At 48.6% G+C, this 24,599-nt stretch overlaps 1 protein-coding gene across 10 annotated transcripts in view; it reads right to left on the reverse strand.

Moving 5' to 3' along the window:
- The window catches only part of MPRIP (myosin phosphatase Rho interacting protein), a 146,274-nt gene that overhangs the window by 41,783 nt on the left and 79,892 nt on the right, over positions 1 to 24,599 (reverse strand). For 3 of the 10 annotated variants that reach the window (XM_088656615.1, XM_088656613.1, XM_088656614.1), the window contains exons 6-10: positions 16,268 to 16,478; positions 13,289 to 13,808; positions 2,943 to 3,084; positions 1,406 to 1,519; positions 15 to 65 (exon numbers count right to left, since the gene is read on the reverse strand). In XM_088656615.1, the coding sequence (XP_088512741.1) occupies positions 15 to 65; positions 1,406 to 1,519; positions 2,943 to 3,084; positions 13,289 to 13,808; positions 16,268 to 16,478 (1,038 nt within the window). The remainder of the gene's footprint in view (positions 1 to 14; positions 66 to 1,405; positions 1,520 to 2,942; positions 3,085 to 13,288; positions 13,809 to 16,267; positions 16,479 to 24,599) is intronic. The other 7 variants (XM_035131560.3, XM_035131561.3, XM_035131559.3 and 4 more) reach the window with 3 other exon arrangements.

A 24,599-nucleotide genomic window follows, 5' to 3' on the forward strand; every position in this document is an offset into this window, starting at 1 on the left:
ACGGGCAGACTTGCCTGCTGATAAATGTTCCCCTCTGATAAGGTCAGCTCCGTCTTCAAGGAAGCCTTGAGATGGAAGAGAGAGGTGGAAAGAGAGGGAGAAAGAAGCCCGTGAACTGCCGCCACGAAAGCATTTCACTGCAGCTGAAGAAAAACCGTTCAGATGAAGCAAGAAATAGGAGGCTTCCTCGACGATCGCGCACCATGTAACTTCTTGCAACGGTGAACGTGATTAGTATTCACACAGTATCTGAAGAAGTGTGCATGCACACGAAAGCTCATACCAAAATAAAAACTTAGTTGGTCTTTAAGGTGCTACTGAAGGAATTTTTTTATTTTACACAGAACAAATGCTGGTTAAAGGTTTACCACTGAAACTCACAAGGCTAGTATACTCCGTCAGCATATGAGCAGTGAATATTGAGACAGTGGGGAGGGAGCTGTTCCAGGAGACCTGTATACATATGAAGTTTGGGCAAAAGAACCTGAAACCGAGAGAGACAGTTTGGGTGGGAATGGAGTGGCACGTAGGTGGAAAAAAAGCCCTGGGTTTTATCACCTTCAGCAGACACAATTCAAGAGGCACTTACGTCACTGAACTGGCTTCTCCGACAAGAGGCAGACAACCAATTTCTAAATAGGACTGGGCACCTCCTAAGAATGGGACAAACTGCATGCATCCAGGAAAACCAGTAAGGGGAGGGCCATAACTTCCTGCCTACTGACATTAGAAAGGCATCTCCCTGGGGAGAGCATTCCACAAGTGGGGAGCCACTGCAGAAAAGGCCCTGCAATAGTCCCACTTTTCCCAAAGATGCCAAGCGGCACAATTCAGGTCCCTGTGCATCACAAGTGCAATGATGGCCCGTGTGATGTAGCGATTGGGGATGTGGGCGACCGGGGTTCAAGCCCAGACCAGGGTTCAAGCCCCCACTCAGCCACCAAGCTCGCTGAGTGACCTTGCGCCTGTGACTTAATTCTCAGCCCAGCCTACCTCGCAAGGTTGTTGTGAAGATAAAATGGGCAGGAGGATCACTATATATGCATCCCTGAGCTTTTTGGAGGAACTGGCAGAAAGGAATATAAATGTGGCGAACAAGTAACAAAGCTGCCTAAAGAGGTGGATAGGAATATCTGCAGAGCAAGCCCCCTGCTTTGAAAATTCTGAGGTTCTTATCCAGCCTTAATGGGTGCTGCAACTTTTGGCTCAAATTCCCAGCCGAGCAATTAGCCCACCAATGTCATGCCAGGTCTCCTATTTTGCCTTGTCAAGCACCTGCCGTTTCCCTGAGGACTCCCTTCTACTGCAGAGGACACCTGCAAAGGAGAGCATCGCCATTCATTCCTTTGGGGCACCGTGCCCATTTCTACGCACGGAGGGAAACGGCTATCGCCTCTGGGCTCACCGTCATGGAGGACTCAGTTGACCTTCTGTCCAGCGATTTGGCTCTGCGGTGTGGGGACAAGGGAGAAGTCGAGACGTCCAGGATGGGGCTGGTTGCCGATTCGGCAGCAAAGTCCTGCAACAAACACGGAGGTCAGGGCTGGGGGAGAATCTGCAGAGCTTGGCTCTAAACATAAGACACCAACACCAAAGAAGTCTTTCCACTGAAAGCCTGTGAAGCAGCCTCAAAAGCAAGTCGAAACGAATCTGAACCCTGAGAACGGTGTACTTTCCCCAAAGAGAAGCAAAAATTTCCCTTATACAAAGATCTTCCTGGATTTACTTACAGTGGTACCTCATCTTGAGTCCACCTCGTCAGGCCTCCATTCCGGCGAATGTCCGCAGCAAACCCGGAAGTACCAGAAGGGGTTACTTCCGGATTTGCCGCTCACACATGCGCAGAAGCACAAACCACTCCACGTGCGTGCACAGAGCGGCGCTTTGTCATGTGTGCTTTTCGTCTGGCGTCCGGGGCTCCGGAATGGATCCCAAACTCAAAACAAGGTACCACTGTATTTCCCCCCCTGCTAACAATGGGCCTGGTGAAGAGCTGTGAATGATATGAGTTGTGAGGGATAAAACAGAAGGGAAAAAAGTTGGTCACAACCCTGAGGGTCATCTAGGGCATCCCCCTGCAATGCAGGAATATGCAATGTGGAAAATGCCCCCTGAACAGCCCTGTGGGGCTTCTGGACACCCTGGGCGAAAAGACGAGGCGATGCAGAATGTTCCACTGTCTTAGCCAGGGGTCAGCAAACTTTTTCAGCAGGGGGCCGGTCCACTGTCCCTCAGACCTTGTGGGGGGCTAGACTATATTTTTAAGAAGAAAAAAAGAACAAATGCCTATGCCGTGTCCGACTCTTCGTGGCCCCATGGACCATAGCACGCCAGGCACTCCTGTCTTGCACTGCCTCCTGCAGTTTGGTCAAACTCATGTTCGTAGCTTCGAGAACACTGTCCCACCATCTCGTCCTCTGTCGTCCCCTTCTCCTTGTGCCCTCCATCTTTCCCAACATCAGGGTCTTTTCCAAGGATTCTTCTCTTCTCATGAGGTGGCCAAAGTATTGGAGCCTCAGCTTCAGGATCTGTCCTTCCAGTGAGCACTCGGGGCTGATTTCCTTCAGAATGGATAGGTTTGATCTTCTTGCAGTCCATGGGACTCTCAAGAGTCTCCTCCAGCACCATAATTCAAAAGCATCAATTCTTCGGCGATCAGCCTTCTTTATGGTCCAGCTCTCACTTCCATACATCACTACTGGGAAAACCATAGCTTTAACTATACGGAACCCAGAGGTGCATTTTAAATAAAAGCACACATTCTACTCATGTAAAAACACCAGGCAGGCCCCACAAATAACCCAGAGGTGCATTTTAAATAAAAGGACACATTCTACTAATGTAAAAACACGCTGATTCCTGGACTGTCCGCGGGCCAGAATTAGAAGGCAATTGGGCCGGATCCGGCCCCCGGGCCTTAGTTTGCCTACCCATGGTCTTACCCGTTTCCTGGGGAAAACCCTCTTCTCGCTCCTGCCCTGCCGGGTCTCACTGGAGAGGGCAGTTCCAGAGGGGGCGTTGGTCTCCATGTGCTCAGCATTCTCGATATCTAATGCCTCAAATTTCTCAATTACCTGGGACCGCCTGCAAGACAGACAAGAGGGGAAACCAGGGCTGTTTTTTTCCAATGGGCAGGAGCCTGCAACAATCCTCAGTAAATCACAGCAGCTCCATCCCTCTCACCCCAATTCAACGAGAGCGTTCTCAAGGTATTGAAACAACAAGCCTTTCAAAATAGCTCGCTCTGCCCTGTTTGGATTTATTGCCGGGGAGGTGGGTGGGAGGGGAGAAGGAATCTGACAGGAAATAAACTTATTGGAATTCAGCCCGCCTGCAAGACATAAAAACTTGCTTGCAAGCACTTAACACTTTGAAGGCATTATCATCTAACTAGAAAGAGACGACATGAAGAAATGCCTGGCTTTACTCTCAAAATGAAAAGTAGAGTTTTCTCTGGAGCTGGGAGCCTGGTGTCCCACTGTATAGTGGTACTTGTCAAACGGCTTGGCTCCCGAACGCCGCAAACCCGGAAGTAAGTGTTCCGCTTTTTGAACGTTTTTTGGAAACTGAACGTCCGACGCGGCTTCCGCTTGAGTGCAGGAAGCTCCTGCAGCCAATTGGAAGCCGCGCCTTGGTTTTCGAACAGTTCCGGGAGTTGAACGGACTCCCGGACCAGATTAAGTTCAGCAACGTCCTGCACTGTAGCTGTGTCGCTTGAAGAACGCTTGGATTTGATGGATCTTTTATAAGACTAACTGCCAGAAGTCTGTTTTAGAAGAGTAAATACTGTATGAGATTAAGGTCTGGTTAACTACAATAACAGGGACTTCCGGTCTCTTGCTGTGGGAAATGGCTGCCTTCCACATGAACGGACCCCAGCCGTGCTAGTAATTCAGGGTTAACTACAAAAACAATACCCCTTTTTATGGTAATGTGCACAATATCTTGTCATTGTCCTGTTTTGTTTTCTACATGGGTATAATTTCTTGTTCCTTCTTTTTGTGTGTGTGTCTTGTCTTATGCTGTGCGGTTGTAATTTTGTACTCCCCCCCCCAATAAATAATATAAAACAAAATTTAAAAAAGACTAACTGCTAATAAGGGAGGAACATTGGGCTGGAAGGGACCAGATGATCGCAAAATCCAGAGTCCCAACATTTGAGGCAGGAGCTTTCCCACCAAGGAACCCCTTCCAGGTTAGCCTCCACAGTCAAGACCACGCCATGCCACATGCAGGGACAGAGAGCCACCCAAAGCATTCCCAACACCAAGAGGCCTGAAGAAGAGGCCTGCAGGATACTCCCAGGGAAGGCAAAGAACCCGTAAAACATCTTTCTTAATAAGCCGCGCTGCACATATTTTAACACTCTGCAATATGCTTTTTTAAAACTGACAGCAGCCTTTTCGTTAAAAAAGAAAGTAAACCCCACTTTCCCCCCACTCCCTCCATCTCAGTTTTGCAAAAGGGGATGAAAAGCAAGGTCATCAAATTGACATTTGTCTCGGCCAAATGGCAAAAGTGTTCGTTTTCTTTACGAAAAAGGAAACAGAACAAAAAAAACAAAAAAAAAGCAGGCTGGTTTCTTATGGAAAGAGGGGGTTGCACCACCAAGTTGTCTACAGCTCGAAAAAAGTTTTTTTTGTTTTTGAGATGAGATGGTAGCGAAGCAGGCGGAGTAAAAAGGGCGGACACGTCACACAGCAGAAGGTGGAGAGCAACAAGACCTGGAAGAAAAGAAAGCTGGAAAATGAATGAACAGACAAAATTATATTTCCTCCTCCCCAACCCACAAATAAAAATTAAAATCATTCCAAGATTTCTTGAAAAAAAAGAAAACAAAACAAAACAAAAACACAAATCATCAGCAAAATGAAATTATAATCATTGCAAACCCCCAAAATCACATCCCCGCTGTGAGTGGTTATTCTGATCATTAAGGAAAGGGGCCAGGTGAGTAGTTTTGGGGAGAGGTGCAGGAGAAGGAATCCCTATTCCCCAGCGGAATCTAAGTTTGCCCAGGCAGCTCCTGCGAGAGCTTGCCAAAGAAGAACATGCAGGCCCTTGGAGAACTCAGACGCCTGGAAAGGGCACAGCAAAGGCGTTCAGCCGACACCCGGCTTCAAAAATGGCCGGGGGGAGAGAGCCCGGTTTGCAGTGGAGAAGTGGCCGGTGAGAAGGGGTCGTTTGCCTCCTGCTTTGCCCGCAGCTATTTCTCAGCAATCTGCTGCTCTCCAGCTGCTTTCCGAGGGCAACTTAAAGGCAAGTCTGGAACCGGCTGGGCGGGGAGCGCATGAGAGCTCCTCCCGCCACTGCTTCTCCCCTGCAAAAGCCACACCTTTGTAACCCTCCTTGTAGGGGGGGGGCAGCGGGATCCCTAAAACCCGCATCTGCCGCTGCTGAACGCCCGGTCTGGCCCATGGGTCTGCTGAGAAATGTAAAACAAAAACCAAAAGTTATTTTAAGACTTTGGGGCGAGGGGTGCCATGCTCTCGTTGGGGAGGGGTGGGGTTAAAAAGGTAGGGAGGAAAAAAGAAGGGAGCCTCATGCATGTTTGGCCGACGGCCACGCTCCAGGGTGAGAAGGGTTTCCATGTGGCAGGGCAGTTGATAAGAGGGATTTGCTTTTGATTGAAAGCGGTTTCATTGGGTTGATCTTTTTTTTTTATTCCACAGGAAGTGAAGCGAGGAGTCAGGAACAGCCAGCAGGGGACAGAAGAGATGGACCCAGAGAAGGAGCACATCTGTGCCCCTGTGTGAATAGGAAGATGGTGGGAATCCACCAGGAAATGTTTAACTAAAGATCAGAGTGATAGGGCTTGATGACCTAAAACTGAGAGGCGGTCAAGACGTTACCAGCGCACATCCTTTATGCTGGGCTTTAGTCTCTCAAGGAGCAAAAATGAGAAACGGTCGCAGTTGCACGCAACTCCATGCCAATTCCGAGACAAGGGCTGCTGCTACGTTCTGCAAGCTGAATCGATTCTGCGACCTTCAAGCAAATTTACATAACTTGTTCTGGTTCTCCTGATTGCAGAAAGGAGTTATACGAGGCACTTGGAAGCCCAACTTCCAGAATGCCTAATCTGATTGGGCATTCCTGGCTTTTGAGATTTCAGCAAGCCGGGCCAAAAACCCTTTCAAGCATCTCTCCAGCAGTAGAACCTGCAACTAGATCAGAGTATGTAGAAGGCAAGGGCTCAGTCGCTAAGTGAGGAGTGGTCTTTATCTGGAAAGACAGCTACCACTTTAGAGACAAAGGCTGTTGTAATCAAACACTGCCAATCTGGGAGGACTGCGTCCCCTCCACCCACAGCTTTGGGGACAAAAAGGTAAGAAGTTATGCAAATGCCTGGCTGTGCTGTCTCAGCCTTCCCTACGAAACCGAAAACCTCATCAAGAAACACAACATACACCTATTGGGAAGTAAAATTTAGACAGAACAGTTCAGTTTCCACTTCCATTGGATAACAAAATGAGTTGGCAAACTATGTAGGATTGTGGAAGACCACAATCTGGAATACTGTGCCCAGTTCTGGGCACCACAATTTAAGAAGGATGTTGAGAAGCTGGGATGGGTGCAGAGGAGGGCAACCAAGCTGATCAAGGGTCTGGAAACCAAGCCTTATGAGGAATGGTTGAAGGAGCTGGGTCTGTCTAGCCTGGAAAAGAGGAGACTGAGAGGAGATAGGATAGCCATTTTCAAATACCTAAAGGGCTGTCCCATGGAAGTGGGAACAAGCTTGTTTTCTCCTGCTCTGGAGAGTAGGACTTAAACCAATGGCTTCAAGCCCTAAAAAGCTAAGCCTCAAGTCGATGCTGGGCTGTAGCTCCCATCAGTCCTGATCTTTGGCCATGTCGGATGGCCTGGCAGGAGTGAGAGTCCCAACAAACAACACCTGGAGCTGCTGCAGGTTAGCCTCTCTCTGAAGCCAGAGAAGGTCCAGGTGGGGCTTTTACTCAGTGTTAGTAATTCACTGGGACCCAGGTGGTGCTGTGGGTTAAACCACTGAGCCTAGGGCTTGCTGATCAGAAGGTCAGCGGTTCGAATCCCTGTGACGGGGTGAGCTCCCGTTGCTTGGTCCCAGCTCCTGCCAACCTAGCAGTTCGAAAGCATGTCAAAATGCAAGTAGATAAATAGGAACCGCTACAGCAGGAAGGTAAACGGCGTTTCCGTGTGCTGCTCTGGTTTGCCAGAAGCGGCTTTGTCATGCTGGCCACATGACCTGGAAGCTGTACGCTGGCTCCCTTGGCCAATAATGCGAGATGAGCACGCAACCCCAGAGTCGGTCACGACTGGACCTAATGGTCAGGGGTCCCTTTACCTTTACCTTTTAGTAATTCATATATATATAAGATAGGTGCCAAATGGCTCCTTGAACCAAGTTTGCAGTCGCCAAAACAGAATGTCTTGTTGCTTTTTTATTTATTTATTTTGGTGCAAGACAGCTTGAAGTTTTATTTTCCAAATGATGGACAGTGATCGATTCTCCATTAAACATCTGTTCAGATGACATACTTGAGCTAGGTTAAGAACTTTCAGAACTTAAAGAAGAAAAGTCACTTGATCCAGGGACACTCCAAATATATATTGGCGGATTTCTACAGTACTTATTTTTCTTAAAGGTGACACAGACCACTCATAACATAGGAATATTCTTCCCAACTGTGAGCAGGGCACTGGGGTGGAGTAGGTGAAAGCAAGAGAGAACAATGAACCATAATGTCATTCACTGTTCCTGCTCAGACTCAGGCTGCACAGAAAAAGCAATTTGGTTCCTGAAATTTGGTTCTGATTACGAGGTTAAAATATAAAAAGACAGAATTCTACAGGATGGACTATTAGTGTGTGAAAACAGTTCAGATCCAATGATCCCCAGGCACACGCAATCAGATGGTGGAGATGTCAGACACAATCCTTGCGCCCAAGCATCTTCACTTGGTCGCAAGTGGCCGATAGCTAGGAGCAAAATGCTCCTGGCTCCTGGCTAATTTCAAACACTGATTTTTCTGGTCACAGACAATGCCTCTTGCACTCTGTTCAGCAACTGAATCTCCCTGTGAAAAAGAACAAGCCAGGGGAAGGTGGATCATGCAGAGGAACTTGCGTACTGTTCATTATCTCCTTGGTTTTGAATCCCTGATACGCTTCCAAGGAAGCCTGGGGTGGTTGGGTAGAAAGGAGTTTGGAAAGTGTTGCTCTGAAGACTGTTTGCTCTGGGCTGTTGCTGGAAAAACCCCGCAGCCCCTCAGAGAACATGAGAATTGGGGCAAGAAAACCAAGTACATGTGAAAAGGATCTAGGAGTCTTGGTAGACCACAAACTTGACATGAGTCAACAGTGTGATGCAGCAGCTAAAAAAGCCAATGCAATTCTGGGCTGCACCAATAGGAGTATAGCGTCTAGATCAAGGGAAGTAATAGTACCACTATATTCTGCTCTGGTCAGACCTCACCTGGAGTACTGTGTCCAGTTCTGGGCACCACAGTTCAAGAAGGACAAAGGCCTGGAAACAATGCCTTATGAGGAACGGCTTAGGGAGCTGGGTATGTTTAGCCTGGAGAAGAGAAGGTTAAGGGGTGATATGATAGCCATGTTCAAATATATAAAAGGATGTCATATAGAGGAGGGAGAAAGGTTGTTTTCTGCTGCTCCAGAGAACCGGACAAGGAGCAATGGATTCAAACTATGTACAAGAAAGAAGATTCCACCTAAACATTAGGAAGAACTTCCTGACAGTAAGAGCTGTTCGACAGTGGAATTTGCTGCCAAGAAGTGTGGTGGAGTCTCTTTCTTTGGAGGTCTTTAAGCAGAGGCTTGACAGGCATATGTCAAGAATGCTTTGATGGTGTTTCCTGCTTGGCAGGGGGTTGGACTGGATGGCCCTTGTGGTCTCTTCCAACTCTATGATTCTAAGACCGGAGAGACTAAGGCAGGAGGCAGTATGTGAGTTGGGATTTTGCTGGCTGTTTTTAAAGCGCTTGGCCTGTTCCTCGGGACCCTGGCGTGTGCAGTATGTGTTTGTGACAGGGGTGGGAGTGGTGGTGGGGAGTGGGCTCCCGTGCACAAACGGAGACCAGGCACAAATAGAGGAGGAGGAGGAGGAAGATCCAGGTGCAAAAACAAGACACCAGATGCTCGAAACAAGTTTGCTCAGCTCCACAAACGGCAACAGAACCGACTCACAGGTGGGAGAAGAATGTTAATAAGCAAGAAGCAAAGTGGGGAAAGCAGAATAGCAGCCAGGAGCCAAGCAGGAGGGGGTGGGGGGGTTGCAGGAGAAGAAGGCAGGGCAATGTTAATTCGCCATTGCAGGTGGCCGCAGGCAGGGCTCAGAAAAACCGTCCTGCACCAGCCCACCTGGATACGGAAGGCGCCTTTGTGGAGGAGAGAGCTGACTGACAGCTATTAACCGCGACAGCTCAGTAGGACCTCCATGGCCAGAGGGAACATGGCACATCCCAAGAGCACGCACTAAGGGACCAGCAGCAAGAAGGCTGCAGGATCCACCCCCTGCTCAAGAGTTTCCCCAGACATTTCGGGAAGCCAGATGCCAGCTGGATCCAGCTGTTCTTAAGGGTTGCACGCCTCTTAGGAGAGTTTCAGACACCAGGATGGCTGGAGGGTAACCAGAGAGGCCGTGCACAGCAGCCCCATTCATCTCCTGTTGGATATTTTGCTAATGACACCCCCCCCCAAAAAAATATCCGTGCTTCTTTGCATTCTGGGACTTCATTCAGATGTTACACTTGTGCAATCGCTGGCAGCTGCTAGCAGGGCAGGAAAAGCTTGCGATGGGATGGAGTCACGCCCAACTGGTTTGCACGTAAGGCTAAACCAGCACAGAGCAGTGGTTAGTTGGAGCGTTGGACCCTCAGAGACCAGGGTTCAAATCTCTGCTCGGTCATGAAGCCCTCACCGGGTGACCTTTGGGCCAGGCATTGTCCCAAGGATTCTTGCGGCCCGCTTGGTCTGAGAAGTTGGCCTGCCCTGCTCTACAAGCTGCCTAGTTTCCTTTCGGCTCCCAGGACATTTCTGAGCACAATTCAAAGTGTTGGTGCTGACCTTTAAAGCCCTAAACAGCCTCAGCCCAGTATACCTGAAGGAGCGTCTCCACCCCCATTGTTCTGCCTGGACACTGAGGTCCCACTCCGAGGGCTTTCTGGTGGTTCCCTCACTGTGAGAAGTGAGGTTACAGGGAAGCAGGCAGAGGGCCTTCTCGGTAGTGGCACCCGCCCTGTGGAACGCCCTCACATTAGATGTCAAGGAAATAAACAACTATCTGACTTTTAGAAGACATCTGAAGGCAGCCCTGTTTAGGGAAGCTTTTAATGCCTGATGTTTTGTTGCTTTATTAATAATAATAATAATAATAATAATAATAATAATTCTGTTGGGAAACCCAGCCAGATGGGTGAGGTATAAATAAATAATAATAATTATTATTATTATTAATTTTGTTGGGAAACCCAGCCAGATGGGTGAGGTATAAATAAATTATTATTATTATTATTATTATTATTATTATTATTATTATTATTCTTATTATTATTTTTCCCCAGTTCCACAGCAACAGTAATGAATCCTGCAATCCAGGAACCCGTGAAAGCGGACCACTTCTTGGGGCATGTACATTTTCCAGCCATTTTTCAAGACACGACAAGGTGTGTCACCCACTCAGCTAAGCGGCTTTGGGAGAGGGGGCCCAGCCACCTGCCAGGCCTTCAAAGTTACATGAATGAAGCTGCACCTTCTGGGCACATGTCAGGAAAGATACACCAGGAGGGTCCCACCTGCGAGGGAATTCCCCACCCATGCCTGCACAGAGACTGGTACCTGGCGCAAAAAGGGCCATCCTAGAAAATGTAGCTTTCCCATTGCAAAAAGTCCCTAGATCTCATGCGAGGAGCAGCTTAGGATCACTGCAGGAACCGAGGCCTGAGCAGGGTCCCTGGTGAGAACTTCTAGGCGCCTGGGATGCATCTTGTAGGACCTGCAGAATGCCCTGGCTGTTTCTACACCAAGAACCACATCCACACTGTGGGCTACTCAGAGGAGACCCACTGGAAGTAATGAAGACAACTGAATTAGGCAAATTACCTCTGAGTAAAATCTAACAGAATACCACCCCCTACATTTAAAGCGCTATTTATACCTCTTGAGAAATAATTTCTTCCCCTAATGCATCCCAGGAATTGTAATTAGTTAAGGGTGCTGAGAGCTATTAGGAGACTCCCTATTTCCCTCCCAGACCTACAGTTCCCAGATTTCCCTGGTAAGAGGGACGGACTGCTGAGCCACCCTGGGAACCGTAGCTCTGTGGGAGGAATAGGAGTCTCCAAGCGTCTCTCAGCACCCTTAACAAACTACATCTCCCAGAATTCTTTGGGGCTGTTTAAAGTTGTCATGCTGGCCACATGACCCGGAAGCTGTCTGCAGACAAACACCGGCTCCCTCGGCCTATAGAGCGAGATGAGCGCCACAACCCCAGAGTCGGACACGACTGGACCTGATGGTTAGGGGCCTTTTTTTTAAAAAGTTGTACAATACGGCTTTAAATGTAAGGCGGCCTAACCAATGTGGCCCAAGAATCCCCCAATATTCTTGCCACCCCTTGTACTTTTCCTTCTTGGTGCGAGGGTCAGCACCACAGCATAATCTGTCTGGGGTAGCTCAGCACAAGACTCTTATCCTCAGGGTCACGGGTTCAAGTCCCATGTTGGACAAAAGATTCTGGCGTTGCAGGGGGGTTGAGCTAGATGAACCTCAGGTTCCCTTACAACTGCCGTGATTCTGTGAATACTGGAGACATAGAATCATAGAGTTGGAAGAGACCACAAGGGCCATCCAGTCCAACCCCCTGCCAAGCAGGAAACACCATCAAAGCACTTGACATATGCCTGTCAAGCCTCTGCTTAAAGACCTCCAAAGAAGGAGACTCCACCACACTCCTTGGTAGCAAATTCCACTGCCGAACAGCTCTTACTGTCAGGAAGTTCAGTAAGAGACAAATGCACACAAAAAAAAACACAACCCGCAGCCACTCGTCAGCAACCTGCTAGAGTGAACACGCCTGTCGGGAATCAAGAGCGACCAAAGCGAGCAGACAGCTTTCTCCCCTCTGGTCCTGTGCCTCCTCCTCTCTTGTCATTTTATCTGCAGGCCTCGTCATGCCGAGAAAACGAGAGTGAGTGTCGATTTGGAAAGGCAAGTTTCAACTATTATATGTGAGGAGTCTGGAATGTCACAAACACACACACACACACACACACAGGGTTGTATGTCTGCAAGACACCTTTGCAGCTGCAAATATGAGCCTTGCACATCCAATCCAGCTATTGTCCCCACACCAAGGTATTTTACAGCTTATTCAGCTCCACTAAACGACGTCTCCTTGAGTCTCCATCATAGCTCATTAAGCTAGGCCAGCATACATGCCAGACTCCCCACACATGCATTGCCTAGGGAAATATGTGGGGAGGGGAGAGAGGCAGCTGTGCACAGCTTTAAACGCAACTGCCGGCTGAGTTAAAACATGGTGCTGACCCGCTCTTAATTTTGGAGGCTTTCGCTGCGCTTTGCTTCAAAAGCATGAGGTCCAGCAACTTGCTTTGCCTTTCTCTCTTTTCGAAGAAAGCTAACATTTTCCAAGCCCCGAACCAGATACCAGACTCCCTGCCCATGCTGTGTGATACCTGCAAAAGCCCTGCATTCAAGTCATGTCCAAGGAAAAGGAGTTCCTTTGCATCCTGGATGCAGTGAGATAGTTTCAAGGCTTGGACGCGGTGCTCTGGGAGGCAGCCAAACCAAGAACCTTTGGTGGTCATGCATAAGGAGGGAGTTGCTTGCACCTACTTTCAGCTTCCTGGCTGCCCTGCTGTTTGTCCTGCCACTTGCCAATCCGGATCCCACTATCCCTTACTCTGCACAACCGAGCAATCTCTTGAAATGCCACTTGGTTGCCAACAGGGAGGAGCAAAGGGCTTCACTTTTGACGCCACCCACCCAGCAAAAATGGTCTCGCGGAGGCTGCCATATTTGTGACCAGCAGGCCAGCTCAAAACCCCACTCAAACGTTGCCGCGTCTCTCCATATCATCCCTCCAGCTGTTGTTGGGACTACAAAGCCCATCATCCAGTGGCCAGGGATGATGGGCGTTGTAGTCCGACAGCAGCTGCGGAGACCCAAATTGGAGAAACGCTGCGAGAGGGGCCTTCAACTTCAACCGCCAGGAGCCGACCGGCTTCCTCCGAACGAGAAACCGCCGGCAACGCTACCGCCCGTTCCTTACCTCCTTTCGCTGCCAAAGAGCCGAGCCACCTCTTCCCTTCCGGGGCTGCGAGCTCGGGAACGCCGCTCCAGCCTCTTCCTCTCCGCTTGGAAAGCCTCCCGGTTACTAATCCTGACAGCCTTGGGGACATCGGCCAGGGTGGTGTACTGCCGACTCGCTCTAAAGGAAACGGGGCGGGCCGGCCTCTCCGCTCCCTCCGCCCCGTCTCTCGCTGCCGAGTCCTTGCAGCCGGACATGTAGTCGCTCGTCAAGTCCAGGCAGTTGAGGGAGAAGCTGTACACCATTCGGCCGCCTGGCGGGGCACCTGGGGAAGGAAAGGGGCAGCTCTGCTCCGGGGAGGGCGACTGGGAGTCACTGTACCTGTTGTTGGGGGTGCTGGGGCTGGGAGGGGATGGCGGCGTCGGTAGCTGCTGCTCGTCCGGCTTCCCATCCTGCTTCGTCTTCTCCAAGGAGAAGTAGCCACTCTCCACCCGGGTTTTCCGCCCGCTGTCGCTTCGGTCGCCGTGCATGCTGCTGTCGTCTGTGAGGAGGCAAGGAGAAGCTGGAGGTGACTGGGCTGCCATTGGGTGCCCCCTCCCTCCCCGCCGGGAACTCACGGCAATACAGATCGGTGGGGTGGGACTTACTTATTTAATATTATAAACACTACCCAGCTTTCTCCCGAGGGCCTTCTGGTGGTTCCCTCACTGTGAGAAGTGAGGTTACAGGGAACCAGGCAGAGGGCCATCTCGGTAGTGGCACCCTCCCTCCCGTTAGATGGCAAGGAAATAAACAACTACAGTGGTCCCTCGACTTACGAAGTACTCGACTTACGAAATTTCGAGTTACGAATGAAAAAAAAATGGCTGCACGCTTACTTTTTTTCGACATCCGAAAGGAAAACCGTTGCGGTTTAGATGGGGTTTTCTCGACTCACAAATTTTAGATGCGGTTTACTCGACTTACGAATTTTTCCGTTTCCAATGCATTCCTATAGGAAACAGCTTTTTTCGACTTACAAATTTTTCGACCTACGAATGTGCATTCAGAACGGATTAAATTCGTAAATCGAGGGACCACTGTATCTGGCATTTAGAAGACATCTGAAGGCAGCCCTGTTTAGGGAAGTTTTTAATGTTTGATGTTTTATCGTGTTTTTAATATTCTGTTGGGAGCTGCCCAGAGTGACTGGGGAAACCCAGCCAGGTGGGCAAGGTATAAATAATAATTATTATTATTATTATTATTATTATTATTATTATTATTATTATTGGGGTTCAAGGCAGCTTACGGCACTACTGAACGTTATAAATTACGAAGCAAACTGGCTAAAAACAGCAAGTTGAAAGGACATCAAAACACCATTTGAAACCAGCATTAAAGTTGTCTGTGTATGTAACAACAGCGGCTAGGATTCTCCACACACAAAAATGGAAGGAAGAAGACATTCGCAACCAAAGATGAATGGATAAATAAGGTGATGGACTATGCAGAATCAGCAAAGTTAACAGCCAAAGTAAGAGACTCTAATGACCATTGCTTTGTGGAAGAACGGAAGCCCTAGCCTAGCATGATGAACTCGTCAGCAGGATTTGAAATACGAGCAACAGAAGGAATTAAGAGAATACAGTACAGTATGGATGTGATGGTATAAGAGATAGAAGATATTGGGCATGGAAAATGGGGCGGGAAGTCGGTATCAAGGGCAAAAGAAATAAATAAAAAGCCCATCTTGATTAATCCCAAGCATTGCTCATGCTAGAATGGTGAACCCCCTGAAAGGAAGGCAAGGAAGAAAACAAGCGCTTTTGATAGCCAGCCTTGAGACACAGATAAAGAAGGAAGGAAACTTTGGCTCTTCGTAGGTAGCCAAGGGGGAAACTCATCATCCTGAACAGGAAGCAAATCCCCAGCCCTTATTGTTTCATGGAGAACAATGCAGACAAATCAGAGGAGTTTGGGGGGGGCAGTGGAATGAGGCACTCAGAGACGCAATTTAAATAAAAGCGCACATTCTACTCATGTAAAAACACCAATCAGGCCCCACAACTAACCAAGAGATGCATTTTAAATAAAAGAGCACATTCTACTCATGTAAAAACACACTGACTATCCGTGGGCCAGATTTAGAAGGCAATTGGGCCTAGGTAAAGGTAAAGGGACCCCTGACCATTAGGTCCAGTCGTGACCGACTCTGGGGTTGCGCGCTCATCTCGCATTATTGGCCGAGGGAGCCGGCGTATAGCTTCCAGGTCATGTGGCCAGCATGACAAAGCCGCTTCTGGCAAACCAGAGCAGCACATGGAAACGCCGTTTACCTTCCCGCTGTAGCGGTTCCTATTTATCTACTTGCATTTTGATGTGCTTTCGAACTGCTAGGTTGGCAGGAGCTGGGACCAAGCAACGGGAGCTCACCCCGTCACAGGGATTCGAACCGCCGACCTTCTGATCAGCAAGCCCTAGGCTCAGTGGTTTAACCACAGCACCACCTGGGTCCCAGGCGCTTAGTTTGCCTACCCATGCACTAAAACCTTGCTGACTCTCGTGACGAACATGCAGTTCTTGGGACGCATGTGAAACTACCCCAATCTGCCCCCTGCAGCTCTGCCAAACCATTCTCCTCCTTGTTGTGTTAGCCTTGGATTTATCTTTGCTATTCTCTGATCCTCTCGCAGCTCCAGCAAGCCAGAGCCATAACATATTCGGACAGGGTCACTGGGAAGTCAAGATGTTCCTTCAAAACAGGAGAGACTTGACTTCTTATCTTTGGATGTTACACAATCCTTTGCAGCAGCAAACCTAAGTGGAGGGACAGGGTCTCTGCGCTTAAATTTCGCACGGCCTCCGTGCTTTACGCAGCTATCTTCCAAAACGCAGAGGTGTGGGATATCAGGTGTGCTAACACAGCACGTGCCATGTGCAAAAAACATCGTTGACCCCAGACCTCCTGTGCCGGCCTTGTCCTCTCTGTTCTGTCTAGGTTCAGAGTTCAACCTTTACCTTCCTTGCTGTCCAGCGTGGGCTCCTTCAAGGAGCATGCAGGGGGAGCCTGGCCTTGCACAGGGCTTGGGGCTGGGCTGAGTCCCCCGTTGCCATCCGGCTGGTCTTTGCTCCTCATTTCTTCCTGCCAAAGGGTGGACTTTGTGGTCGGGACCTTCTCTGCACCAGGGATGTTGCTGCTGGTCACAGCCATCTTTGCCGGGCCGGGTTCCTAGGAGAGAAGGCAGAACCGTCAGGCGACATGAATTTCACCGACAATCTTTTATTATTTTCGTCTCGCACCAACTTATGTCATGGAATGTAAGCATGTAGCTTGGAAGCTGAACTGAGCGCTGGATCCCTGCTGGATTAAGAACACACCTCGCCCTTGGTTATTATCACTCCGAGTTTAAGAAAATAAGAAACACATATTTGATAGGGAAGGTCTGAGTTTTGCCAGGCTATGGCGGAGACACAAAGAGGCATGCCTGATCTTTGTGCTCGGCGGGAGACACACACAAAGACGTCTCCTCTCCCAAGGCAAGGAGGAAGGAGAAGGATGTGAAAAATGAGGAAAGCAACCTTGAGAGCATCAGTCTAGCACTTAGCACAGGTTTGAAGGACAGGCTAGGGTGTCTGGAGGGTCTTCTCCTTATGCACACCCAAGCATTTCAGTGAAGGAGACAGACTTTGCCGTCAAAAACGGCAGCCCTGTTATGTCTAGGCATGCCCTGGCTCATGTAGTAATATCGTCAAACCCCCGAGTTTCCCCATCAACATGTAGCCTGATCATTTCATGACCTGGGTAAGTGTGCCAAAACCAGGAGGATGCACAGACAGGTGCCGTATACAGAGTTGGACCATGGGTCCACCTGGCTTATTATTAGTCTTCTGCGGCTCAGAACCCCTGTGTCTCAAGGACCAACCCACCCCATATTAACCGACTTGAACCCTGCAATCATTATCTGACGCCCATCTTTGTCTGGCCCTTCCACCGGAGGTCCAGGGGGTAGCAACACAAAACAGGCCTTTTCAGTGGTGGCTCCCTGCTTGTGGAATACTCTCCCCAGGGAGGCTCACCTGGCACCACCATTGCATATCTATAGGTGCCAGGAAAAACATTCCTTCATCGGGCCTTTATCAATTACCTTTTTGCCTTGGTGGGATGTTTTAATTATTTCTTTAATGGATTTGTCTTTTACATATTTTTAAAATGTTGGTTTTTATGTATGTAAGCGTAAAATTTTTGTTTAGAATTCTGTAAATCGCTTTGAGTTGCTGCGGCAAAAAAAGCAATAAGTAAGTTTAATTGTAACAACACCATCAGCAATAATAGCTGGAGGAGGCAGGCCAAGGTCTCAGATCCTACCTGGAGATGCTGGGGATTGAACCTGCAACCTTCTGCATGCAAAGCAGATGTTCTACCACTGAGCTAAGGGATTTGTGCAGACCTAGCATCTTAAGTGTGTAGAGCAGACATCACTTTGCCTGCTGCCCTGCCCTGCACTGACTTCTTTGTTTTTCAATTGTTTCAGGAGGAAAATGTCATCGTGATACTAGTAATGTTGCATTTGCAACCTGCCCTACCCGATGGGTGGCAGGCTGGTTGCAGTTAAGGCAACCCTGGGCCTCAAAAATGGACCTGTGCTTTAAAATCCTGATAAGGCCATGCTCCAAAAGACATACTGATAGGAAAATAAAACTGTGGCTTCACAAAGCAGGACAAACTCTGGGGGACAGCCACTGCTGCGGAATTGACAAAATCTTCCTTGGATAGTTTTTTATGTGCCAGGTTAAAATTGTCTCCTTCTGCCGCACCGCCTAGATTTAGCTTTAGCCTCTGTGGTTTTTAATCTTTTTACAGACTTGAAAGTGTTCTTGGCTAGAAGGACTCCGAGCCTCTCCCCATTGTTGATGCTCTTCCTGGCTATAACTTCATGTTGGTTTCCTTGTTTTTAAGTGTTTCTGCTACTGTAAACTGCCTCAAGCGTTTTGCACTGGAAAGACAATGCTGATATTTTCAAAATAAAGTAAGCTATTAGCATGCACAGATAGTTTGGAGGGAAAGGGTCACAGCCTATCTTGCTGAAGGGGGAGGATTAGGAGTCAGAGGATGGGCTCCCCCTTTCTTCCTATATACATAAAAATGCAAGGCTGTCCTCGCACAGCCCCCATTGGAGGATTCGTAGTGCTGCATCACAATCCTGCATTTGCATGAAGAAATCAGGTCAGGAAGGTGAAAAGCAAGCTTGGTATAGTTGCCTGGGGTGGGAAGGGGGGAAATCTGGGCCATTAATGTGGAAGAAATGGGAGTGGGGTTGGTGAACGGAGCTAGCAAGGGTAGTAGTTTTCTATTTCTGCAAACCTACATGAACATTCCCCCTTCATAGCTCCTTTATTCCTTCTGCATTCTGATTTCCAGCAAGACACCTCTTCCCACCCCAGTCTCCAAACAGCTGAGGGCCACAATAACATGTGCACACAAATATCTTATTTATCGATTTTGTGAAGCTGCCAGGCGCGAAGGCAGCCTCACCGGGGAATGGCTAATGAAAGACTTCCCAGAGGCAACGGGGGGCTAAGCGCTGAGTTTCAAAAAGAGGAGAGAGCTTTTAATAGTCTTCTCCCGCAAGGGGCAGGAGTCAAAAATGGAAGAGAAGAGCAAAAGGTGGCTTTAGAAATACACCACTTGGACGTCTTCCAGAAGCGGTGCGCCTGGGCACACGAACACATCAGGGAACACAAACCCACCTCACTCTTCTCTCGGGGTCCCCTACACCCCCAAGACACCATTGTGTGACGCAGCTACAAAGTTAAAGCAATGAAGATAAATCTTTCTCTCTGTGACCATGAGAACTTGAAACTCGCCTCATGGGACAAAGTGAATATTGGTTTTTACACAGCGGGCAGATGAAGAATTGGAAGTTCTTTACTTTCTGAATCTTATACAGTGAGGGGGGGGGGAGTATTTGATCCCCTGCTAAATTTGCCCATATACCCTCCGACGAAGAAATGACCAGTCCATAATTTTAATGGTAGGTTTATTGTAGCTGTGAGAGACGGAATAACAACAGGAAAAACCCCCAGGAACCCAGAAGACCACAAACACCTGAACTCAGCCTGAGGTAAAATTCGCCCCACTGCTTCATTGGTGGCCAAGCCCCACATTGCAGTTTTACTAGGGGGGGGGGAGGGATGCTTCTCCCACAGGCCCCAAACCAACCCGGTAGACAGGCTCCCTCTTTTGACTACAGCCCTCAAAGCATTCTGGGTAGTTATGGTTTCTGCCTCTGGAATAGCAGAGTGTGCAAGCAAGCAGGACTTGGAGCACCGTGAAGTGGAAAAATGTCACAAAGCACAATCTCAAATCCCCATCCAGATAATTCCTTTTATTGGAAGCAGAACCCCCCTCCCAAAAATTTCCCTAGGCACGTAACATGCCTGTATAGCAACCCAGACAGATGGGCAGGGTATAAATAATAAAATTATTATTCCTGTTATCATCTGTGCTGCCACTCGACAGAAGCACCCAGACAGCCCAGGCTTTGCCCCAAAATCAGCATCATCTCCGGAGATGGCCTGGTTGGGAAGAGACCAGCAGATGCTTCTACTCGCCTCGCATCTTCCCCCAAAATCCTACTTACCTTATTTGGTGCTCAGGAGCTCAGATCCTGTCATGTTTCCAAGAGGTTGCCGCGGCAACCAAGTGCAATCCAAAAATATGATTATTATTTGGCCGGCTTCTTCTTCTTCTTTTTTTTTTAGCCCTTTCCCAATTTTTGTTTCTCTTCCAAAAACAGAAAAGAAGAAAAAGGGAACGGCTTAGGGGGCGCTGGGATCGCGCTGCGTGAGGGCTTCCGCTTTGCCGGCCTCAAGCAAAGCACCCACAACCCCCAAAATGCTCTGAGGACTCGGGTCAAAGGGCAGGAAAAAGCAACTGTCTGCCTGGTTTATTTTGGAACACAAACACACACCATCTGAGGACTCCGGGAGAGAAGCACAGCTCCGAGGAGAAGATAGCACCAACCATTTCACCACAAGCCATTGTGGGAGAAATTGGAGAGATTAGATGAAACGGGGCCTAGATCGGCATACCCAGGGATGCGTGAAATCCAGCATTCAGAACCAGTAGCAAAGTTTTGTGCTAGATGGATAACCTCATCTTCCACGCACACATGGAAAACCCAGTTCTGTAGTCCTCTTGGCCTGATATGCAAGAACCACTCCAGAGCAAATGGAAACAGGATGTGTGCCGTCCGAGTAGGATCTCAAGGGCTCCCGGGGCCTGTCTACCGTCACCTCCCTGACTGGCAGAAGCAGAACTCTGCAATACAGGCCCTTGCAAATTTGCTTAGTTTGTGTTAATGCAGCTTGCAACATTTCGCTCTCCTTGGTGGAGAACGGAGCGCGGTGCAAACGTTAGCTTAGCTTCCTTCTGGAGATGGCATCTGACTCTGCCTCACGAACCCTTAATAATAATAATAATAATTTATCATTTATACCCTGCCCATCTGGCCGGGTTTCCCCAGCCACTCTGGGCGGCTTTCAACAGAATATTAAAATACAATAATCTATTAAACATTAAAAGCTTCCCTAAACAGGGCTGCCTTCAGATGTCTTCTAAAAGTCTGGTAGTTGTTTTTCTCTTTGACATCTGGTGGGAGGGTGTTCCACAGGGTGGGTGCCACTACCAAGAAGGCCCCTCTGCCTAGTTCCCTGTAACTTGGCTTCTCGCAGTGAGGGAACCGCCAGAAGTGGACTTCACTGTCTGGGCAGAATGATGGGGTGGAGACGCTCCTTCAGGTATACTGGACCGAGGCCGTTTAGGGCTTTAAAGGAGCTGGAAGGCATGTGGGCACCTTGAGGGGAGTGAAGCAAGTTGCAGAGGGCAGCCCACAAGCAGGTGACCTCTCCTGCTTTCCAAGGCCACATGGGTCCCACACAGAACTTGGAAGGACAGCCAGCGATGGAGAAGATCACTTGAAGATGCTCAGAAGATCGGAGAAGTGGGGTCAGGTGGCCTCGGCGGCACAGAGTGCCTTCCATCAGCTTCGGCTGGTGGCCCAGCTCTGCCTCGATCTGGAAAGAGAACCGTCTAATTTAGGCTGCCTCTGAAGACGGTTCGGAAATTTCAGCTGGTGCCAAATTCAGCGGTCAGGTTGCTCAATGGGACAAGATGGTTTGAGCATCTTACGCCAATTCTGGCCCAACTGCACTGGCTGCCAATTGGTTCCCAGGCCTAATTCAAAGCGATGATTTTAATCTGTAGCACCTTAAGCGGTTCAGAACCACAATATACAGTGGTGCCCCCCGCAAGACGACGAATTTAATTCGTTCCGCAAGTCAATTCGTTTTGCGAAAAATTCGTCTTGCGAATCACGGTTTCCCATAGGAAATGCATTAATTAAATTTCAATGCATTCCTATGGGAAACCGCGATTCGCAAGGCGAATTTTTCGCAAAACGAATTCGTCTTGCGAGTCACCATCAAATCGCAAGACACATTCGTCTTGCAAAAAATTCGTCTTGCAGGGCATTCGTCTTGCGAGGTACCACTGTGTAAAGGAGTGTCTCTCTCCACATGAAGCGACCTGGACCCTAAAATCATCCTCTGAGGCCCTTCTTCCATGTGCCTCCTCCACGAGAGGTCCAGAGAGTGGCAACACGAGAACGGGCCTTTTATGCAGTGGCTCCCCATTTGTGAAATGCTCTTCCCAGGGAGGTTCAGCTGGCAGTTTCCTTATACACCTTTAGGCACCAGGTGAAAATGTTCCTCTTCAACCAGGCCTTTGGCATGGCATCCAATGTCCTTTTAAATATGTTATGGGGAAAGCTAACTGGAAAACTCAGAAACCAAGAAGATAAAAACTTTATAAAAGAACGGGAAAATCTTATAAGTTATCTGGGAGACCACTGTAAGCAGATGGAAACAAGAACAGGATTTTGACTTATTATTATGGACAATATGGTTTGATATAAAAACTGGAGTACGGAAGAATATGCAGTTGTGATGTTTAAAATGAGACCCCATGGAGGGGATGGGGGGTAGTCTCGAGATTTGGAGAATCTCTTTATATAGATTTGTTTTTACAGTTTGTGTTCATTTATATTTTGTATGTGTAAAACCAATAAAAATTATTTCAGGGGGGGAATGTGTTATGGGAGAGATTATTATTGGTTTGTTTTCATTCTTATTTTTATTATGTATTTTGTGCTTTTTTATATTGTAATTTTATGTTATGAAATGCCCTGAGATCTACAGATGAAGGGCGATATACAAATTTAATAAATAATAATAATAAATAATGAGGGGAAGGAAGACAAGTAGACGACACCTGCCTCTCAACTCCTCACAACATTATAATAGCTCTGTGAAATCACTCCAGCCTTGTCACAACCAAGGAAAAGGTTCACAGTCGGACTATTAAACCATGCACAAATGTTCCTTTTTAACCAGGCCTTTGGGTAATCTGATTTACATCCTATGCCCTTTTGAAATGTTTTTTGGGGGGGAGCTATTGGGTTGTTTTTACTTTTATTATGTATTTTGTGGTTTTATATCTTGATTTTATTCTGTGAACTGCCCTGAGACCCCCGGCTATAGGGCGGTATACAAATTCTAACAACAACAACAAACAACGAGGAGGAGAAGGAGGAGGAGGACGAGAAGAAGAAGAGGAGGAGGAGGAGGAGGAGGAGGAAGAAGAAGGGGGCTTCATGTGGCTCCCATCTCGTGACCCCAAATGCCAGAATCTTCCTGGGCAGGCCCACAAATCCATGCCATTGACCTGTTGGGTAAACCCAACCCAGCAACAAAATCTCAGCCTCAGTCTGTGTACACAACTGTACTTTCAAAGTACTGTACACAACTCCCCCCCCCCGAATCCTGGGAACTGGAGTTTGTTAAGTGTGCTGGGAACTTCAGGCTCTCGAAGGGATAAACCACAGTCCTGAAGTCTTTGTGGGGAGCTGTGTGCCTTAAACACAGCCTTAGTCCTAGAGAAGAAGAGGCGGCTATTCGGACAGGATCAGGGGCTGAATTCTCACCCCCCACAGACTCCGGGAGGAAAGAATGAGTCATGGTCTTGCACCAGGGTTTTGGGTCCCTCTCTCTCTCTCTCTTTACCATTTATAGTCAAAAAAGAGAACATCGGTGTCACTAGATCCCCAGAGAACACAGTCTCAGCCCCCATAAGATCTAGGAATGGCCTCAACCTCAGCTGTGGCCTCTTACTCCCTGAGTTACCTTCCAGAGAACCTCTCTCCTGTAGGGAAACCAGAGCGCTGGGTAATCCTATCCAACTGGAGAGGCCTGTGGACAGTCAACAATATATTCCCTATTTCCAGCTGTGAAAAGGGGGCCGAAAGCCTGCAGCCAGCAACCGAGAAGTAGCATTTGTCTGCCTCGCTGTAGGAGGGTGTCACTCTGTGTATGCACATGAACACCATGTGGTAAAAAAAGGTAAAGGAACCCTGGACGGTAAAGACCAGTCAAAGGTGAGTATGGGGTTGCGGCGCTCATCTCGCTTTCAGGCCAAGGGAGCCGACGTTTGTCCAGACAGTTTTCCGGGTCATGTGGCCAGCAGGACTCAACCGCTTCTGGCGCAACGGGACACCGTGGCGGAAAGCAGAGCACACGGAAACGCCTTTTACCTTACCGTCACAGTGGTACCTATTTATCTACTTGCACTGGTGTGCTTTCAAACTACTAGGTGTGGTCTAGTGGTTAAGAGCGGTAGACTCGTAATCTAGGGAACCGGGTTCGTGTCTCCGCTCCTCCACATGCAGCTGCTGGGTGACCTTGGGCTAGTCACACTTCTCTGAAGTCTCTCTGCCCCCCTCACCTCACTGAGTGTTTGTTGTGGGGGAGGAAGGGAAAGGAGAATGTTAGCCGCTTTGAGACTCCTTAAGGGTAGTGATAAAGCGGGATATCAAATCCAAACTCTTCTTCTCTTCTAGGTTGGACAGAGCAACGGGAGCTCACTCCGTCGCGGGGATTCGAACCACCAACCTTCCAATCGGCAAGCCCAAGAGGCTCGGTGGTTTAGACCACAGAGCCACCCGTGTTCCAATACACCATGTGGACAAGCAAGGCCCTTGTATGCAAGTTTCTTTGCAGGGAGAGGACTGTGGCTCAAGGCCAGAGTGCCTGCTTGGCATGATAAATAAAATAAAATAAAATATCCCAGGCTCAATCCGTGCTGCTCCCACGCAGGCCAGGGAGAGAGAGACTCCTGCCTGAACCCTTGGCTGAGATAGCCGAACCAATGCAGTCAGCAATGCATCCCGAAGACGCATCGTGGAGGGGCTGGTCAGACCAGGGTGAGGGTTAGGGGAAGCTGACTGCTCTTCAC

This window comes from Zootoca vivipara, chromosome 13 (genome assembly GCF_965207765.1).
Source record: "Zootoca vivipara chromosome 13, rZooViv2.hap1.1, whole genome shotgun sequence".
NCBI lineage: Eukaryota > Metazoa > Chordata > Lepidosauria > Squamata > Lacertidae > Zootoca > Zootoca vivipara.